General features: G+C 39.4%; 1 protein-coding gene across 1 annotated transcript in view; it reads right to left on the bottom strand.

The window, feature by feature from the left end:
- Positions 1-1,874: 1,874 nt before the first annotated feature.
- Positions 1,875-7,145, bottom strand: part of LOC125031704 (neuronal acetylcholine receptor subunit alpha-7-like) — a 366,464-nt gene continuing 361,193 nt past the window's right edge. The window contains exon 12 of the mRNA XM_047622611.1: positions 1,875-5,439. Within this exon, the coding sequence (XP_047478567.1) occupies positions 5,323-5,439 (117 nt within the window). The 3' untranslated portion in view covers positions 1,875-5,322. The remainder of the gene's footprint in view (positions 5,440-7,145) is intronic.

Below are 7,145 nucleotides of genomic sequence, written 5' to 3'. Positions count from 1 at the left end.
TCGATATTTGGATAATTGGCGATCGTCCTACGCAAATCCTAACATTCTCTCCCCTTCCGCTTCCCTGATATATATAAAAGTTTCACTGAATAATCTTTGATTTTGTTCATCAGGTGTTCACCATCCACAGATCCACTGAGATGCACAGATCCGTCCATTTCCTCTCTCTCTCCGTCTCTTTATTTGCGCACAAGGACATGGGTGATAAACTCTACAATGCACTTAAGGCAACCATCCGTTATATGGCACAGTCAGTCAAGAAGATATAACTGCTTTACTGCCTGCCCGGATTAGCTTATTAGTTTATGACTTTGTTTTCAAAATTGTCAGAGCAGCCAAATACATGGGTGTTGTATATACAGTATACAGAATGTACATATGTATATATATAGATATATGCATACTTATATATACATATTATATATATGTATGTATGTATACGTATATATGAATATATATACATATATATGAATATATATAAACACATACATATATGTACAGATATATATATATATATATATATATATATATATATATATATGTATATATATATATATATATATATATATATATATGTATATATATATATATATATGTATAATCTATATATATATATTTTTATATTTATATATACATACACACATATATATACATATATGTATGTATGTATATATATATATATATATATATATATATATATATATATATATATATATATTATATACATATATCTATATATATGTATATATACATAAATATATACAAACATACATACATATATATATATATATATATATATATATATATATATATATATATATACATACATACATATACATACATACGTATACGTATATATATGTGTATATATGTTTATATGTTAATATATACAGAATATATATATATATATATATATACATATATACATAATATATAAACATATATATACATATATATACTCATATATATATACATATATACACATTCTTAATAATGATACTAATGAAGGCCTCCCGTCTCGCGTTCACTACCTGCTTCGCCAATGGTTCATCTGGCACACTCTCTCATGGGATGGTTGAAGAAGAGGAAGTCCTCTTGGCTCGCCTGTCTTGAGGCGCGCGAAAGGAAAAAACACGTCCTCGACTCCACCGCTCGCGTTTATACGAGAAACAGAGAATCCTAAATTGATAATTTCACATTGAGATATACAATAGGCCAATATGGGTTAGGATACACTCACGAGGGTTTGATGAAATTATAATACACATGTATGTATTTATCTATATATATGTATGTTTATATATGATGCATATATGCAGTGACATTTTCTCTTAACACAAAAACGAGGCTAATGTTTACACTCGTAATCAAAGTCGACATGAAAGAATGTGTCATATAAACATGTTCAGAAAGCAGCATTATCTTACATTTGGGGGATGTCGAGAAAAGAATTCGATAGATAAATAGATAGATAATTTAAAACTAAGAATAATATATTTCTTCTTTCAAACAAGATGACAGCAACGTGCCAGGTAGAGCACATCTTTGTCATTTGATAAAATGTCGCATCAAAATTACATTGAGAATTCTTTGATGACTATGAACTTAATAAAGATAATTAAGATATAACGACTGATTTCCCCGCACTACTCACAAGAGAAGAGGGGACGACGGTCAAGGAAAATACCAATAACAAATAAGTAGATAAAAATAATAATGATAAATAGAATTAAGGAAACTGAAAAGAAAAGCTCCTTCTTGCTTTTCTTATTTAGATTTTACTCTTAATTAAACTTTCCAAAACAAAGGAATTGGTGGAGTGAAGAAGAGTGATCGCGACAGCCCGAGGGAACGAGGGGGGGGGGGGGGGGGGGGGCAGTCGGTGACACAGACTCGGACGGGCGGGGTTTCGGGAGCGTCGCCCCCTCCCCCCCTTGCCCGTCCTAGCCTCTCCCACCGGTAAAGCAGTTAAGCTTACTTGATTATCGTCTTTTGTTTTATTTATTTATTTATTTTTATTTTTATGAAAGCGAGTTCATATTTATGTGATAGGTATAAAATGAGAAAAAAAAAAGTCCAAATTCCTAACAACAACGTTACTTGATCACTAAACTATCAACAAGAATAGTCATCAAAGCGACCCCTTAGTTAAGTATATGAAATAAACAATGTATTTATGAAGCAAGATACCCGTATTTACAGCGGCAAATTATAGCGCAGAATGATTAATACGCAAGAAAGAAAATACGGGGGGGGGGGGGGGGGGAATTTGACTGGAACTCAGACATGATCTAGAAATGTATAAATATGTAGATGTATATCTTTTATATATATATATATATATTTATATATATGTATATTATCATGTACACGTGACGCGTGAAAACCAACGCTCACATACACATAAAAAATTAAAAATCGGATGAATGAAAATATTATCAATGGTGGTGGTGGTGTTCTCGTAACTACTACCGTCAACAACGGAACTTGGGGCTACGACTTGTGACTACATGATTGCATTACCCCGCCCTCCATCGCGTCTAACGTCCGGCGGCGGCGTCCTCGCTGGTTGAGGTCCCCGGAGAGGCGCTCTGCTCCCTGTGGCTCGTGCTGGGGATGCTGCTGCTGCTGCTGAAGCTGCTGCTGCTGGGGAAGGGGAGCTCTCTATCGCACGCTCTCTCGCTCGCTCTCTCGCTCGTTCGCTCGCGCTCTTTCTCTCGTTCTTTCTCTCTCTGCCTCTCTTCTGTCTCTGCTTCTAAGGAAACTAGCAAACAAACAAGACCGGAAATGAGAAGACGTCCAACGACCACACCGAGAGTCACTTCGTGTGTCGACCTGAGTGCGACTTCCTCGGGTGTGAATCCTGTCTGAGGAGGAATCGCACTTGAGCAATCGCACCGCACGCACTCGCAGGCACGCACGCACGCGCTCGCTCGCTCGCACGCACATGGCACTCCTTGCAAAAGGGGGGGGGGGGTAAGATAACCACAAAAATTTGTATCGTTTTTGATGATGCTATATACCTAGCGCCCCGCAGGAGATGCTACGGGTTCTCTCCTGCTGTAGAAAGCAGGCGTCGCCGTCAGCAGGAAGGGGGTGGAGGGGGAGCAGGGATAAAGGGACGCTGGGACGAAGGAGGATGCTGGGAGGAGGACTCGGCTAAGGAGGAGGAAAGGAGACGCAGAGGCCGAGTCGGGGGCGGACCCGGCCCTGTCGCAAGGCGCTGCTCCTCGGGACCCCAACCATGCCGTCGGAGCCGAAAGCGGTCGCCGACGCATTTGTTTTTTTATTTTCTAGAATTTTCTTTTAAACTACCGTACACCCAGCTCCTCGTTTCTGTTTTTTTTAATTGAATCGGCGATTATTTGATTATAGTACCTGCATTGCGATACATGCAGTGTGTGTGAGGAAAATAAATTATAATAAATAGGCAGTTTAAACCTATTAGTTATAGAATACTGAGTTGAATACGAACATATCTACATCTACGGTTCGCCTCGAGGAGGTGGAGTAATCAAGAAATATCTACCTTTGTAAACCTATGATTGTAAAGAGAAGTTTTAAACTACATATTGCGCAGAAGTTTCAGTACACTATTCCAGTCTATATGTTTTGCTTGGATGCGCTTTTTGGGGGTACTGTCTTTTATTGTTATTTTCTCGTTCATAATTTAATTCACTAGAAAATGGGAAACAAAATATGATATGATATGACATTCATTGTTTCCAAGTCTGTGTAATAAGGACTTAAGTTATCGGTTCACAATATCCATATTATTTTTTTTTTCTCCTATGATATTATTTTTTACACTTTCTACAATACATAGTATTGATTAAATGAATAAAAAATGACTCCGTGATGATGCTTAATTAATATTACATTACACATAATCAATTCAAAAACGGATGTGAGCCACTCAATAACCATCAAAGTTCGTGTTCAAGAAAATTATACTATAAAACGCTTATTTACATCGACAAATGAATGTAAATTTACACTCTGCATGTGGAAAACAGAAAGTGTCTTTTTTCCCTTAAAGTGTTGCGTCCGGGAGGGCTGGGCGCGTGACCCCCTGGCTGCCTAAGGGGTCAAAGGTCAGGGGGTCCGGGGGAGGGTGTTCGTTGGTGACTTGCTTCGAGAGCGGACGAGGAGTCGCCTTTCTCTGCTTCTGCTTCTTCATCCTTTCGAAGTCCAGCGGAGTCACGCTCCCTTTAGCCCGGGCAAGTATAGATTATTGCATGAGACTCCTTTCATCGAGACTTCATTAACAGCTTAAGAGAAAAAAAAAGGAAGATGCGCTAAAAATGTTTGAGTAAAGACGTATTTGTATTGAATTATTTGATGCTTACAGTAACCTCAGAATCACATAATACTGACGCATGAGCAAGGGGACAAACGTGTCTGCACTTGGCGTACAGCTGGCGCATATATGCATTTTCTATCTTCTTTGTAGGGCGTATAACTCATGTGGCTAAAATAGTACACTGGAAAACCCAGAACTGAGAAGCGCCATTCCGAGAGGAGGCGACGGCGGCCTCGGGGCACCACTGCGCGGCGACCCACACGTGCCTCGCTGCTGCTGCTACAGCTGTGGCCCGCCACACTGCAGCACAACGGCCCGCCGTGCTGCTGCTGCTGCTGCCGCTGCGGCCCGTCATGCAGCCAAGGCCAGACAGCTTATCAGAGCAGCAGTCCAACGTCGCTGCGGCAAGTCCATGTTGCGAGCTGCGAGCCTCGGCCTCTCGCCCTTGCGGGCCGCGTGTCTTGGTTGTTCACTTATTTACGCACTTTCTGCGGCGCGTGGTGGCGGCGGCGGGGTGATGGTGGTGGTCCGACAGCGTGGGCGGGTCGCTGCGGTATCAAGAGGGCGTGGGTGGGCTTGAGCGAGGGTGTGACACACAGTCGCCGTGAGCCGGGCGCGGCTCTGGCCGCCCCTTTGGCACTTATGGAAGCATCGTGACCAGAACAAGGAAGGTCGCCAACCTCTCGTGGCCGAGGGTCCACGTGGAGCCCTCGCGGCCGACGGGGCGGGGCAGCCGGAGACTACGGGGCTGGAATGATGCAGCGGGACCACAAAAATTCCGGCCGGGGCGGCGACGTGGCCGCGTACACCGCTTCAGTGTGCGGGGCCACATCGTCGCCCCCGTTTACGTCTGCCGGCCGCTTAATTATTAGGGAACGATAATGTGCGGGGCCGAAAGAAGCACAGCGACTGTGGCAGTCACTGTGAACAGCGTGAACACGATCAGACACAGTCGGTCCACCACCATCGCCGCGAACTTCCAGTCGCTCCTCACCTGCGGGATACATGGAGCCACGTTATTAAATGTGCGGGGCCGAGAGAAGCACAGCGACTGTGGCAATCACCGTGAACAACGTGAACACCAGCAGACACAGTCGGTCCACAACCATTGCTGCGAACTTCCAGTCGTTCACCACCTGCGGGGATACATGGAACCAATGTTATAAAAGGAACGAGGAACATGGGTATACATACAAACATCATCTACATTACAAGTTATTAACATTGAAGTACAACTACAAGACTTCTCATGACTCTAAAATGCACATGATATGAAATCACTTAATACTACATAGATATGTATGAAAGTTAACATGATTTTTTTTTCTTTTTTTTTCAGCTGTACAGTTGCGGGCGGTAAGTGAAGGTGGCGAGGATGAGGGACCGGGGAGGGAGAAGGATAACGTGACTCAGTTGAAAGTGAATTCTTCTGCGAAACCAAAATGACGAAACGAAAAGTAGAACAAACGAACAAAAAGTTTCCATCAACAGCTCTACCAGAAGTAACTCATGAAAAGAAAATATCCGGAAGGGTCGATAAATGTTTCGATTTAAAAGCTTGTAAAATGGATTGACGTTGCACTTTTGAAGCCAGACACAGTTAAATTTCTTCCAAAATCTTTTCATATTTATTATACCGTGATGTATAACGTCAGCATGATCGCAGGTTATTCCAGATGAATTTTCTTAAATTTAACACAGATACCAATCTGTCTTCCTATCAATCTGTTCACTTTTTTCTCGTCACCCTAGTGATTTCTTTTCTGTCTACCGAGTTGTCTGTATTTAGCCTGTCTGTCTACCTATCCGTGAATGTCTATTTACACCCCCTCTCTTTCTGTCTCTCTCTCTATCACACACACACACACACACAAACTTACATATCTTATAAATACACACACACACACACACACACACACACACACACACACACACACACACACACATACATACATACATATATATATATATATATATATATATATATATGAATATATATATATATATATATATATATATATATATATATATATATATATATATATATACCTCCGTATATGTCTATCTCTCTATATTTATCTACCATCTGTCTATCTATATATCTTTCTTTAAATGATCACATATATACATATGTGTGTGTGTGTGTGTGTATGTGTACGTGTGTGTGTGTGTGTGTGTGTGTGTGTGTGTGTGTGTGTGTGTGTGTGTGTGTGTGTGTGTGTGTGTGTGTGTGTGTGTGTGTGTGTGTTTGTCTATATATATTTATAAACATATATGTATATATACATGTATATATTTTTTGTGTGTTAGTGTATGTGTGTGTGTGTGATTGTATACATCCATTCGTCCTTCCATACATCTAGACACACACGCGGATACACACACACACACACATACACACACACACACACACACACACACACACACACACACACACACACACATATACACATATACATACACGTACACATAGTGTATATATATATATATATATATATATATATACATATATATACACATATATACACACACACATATATCTATCGTATATATATATATATATATATATATATATATATATATATATATATATATTTATATATATATATGTATATATATGTATATATACATGTATCATATATGCATATATATATATATATATATATATATATAGATATCTGTATATATATGCGTATATATATGTATGTATATACATACATATATTTATACATATATATACATATATACATAATATATATATATATATATATATATATATATATATATATAATATATATATGTATATATATATATATATATATATATATATATATATATATAT

This window comes from Penaeus chinensis, chromosome 13, assembly GCF_019202785.1.
Source record: "Penaeus chinensis breed Huanghai No. 1 chromosome 13, ASM1920278v2, whole genome shotgun sequence".
Lineage (NCBI taxonomy): Eukaryota > Metazoa > Arthropoda > Malacostraca > Decapoda > Penaeidae > Penaeus > Penaeus chinensis.
The sequence above is the reverse complement of the archived record's forward strand: the minus strand, read 5'-3'. Positions and strand labels throughout refer to the sequence as shown.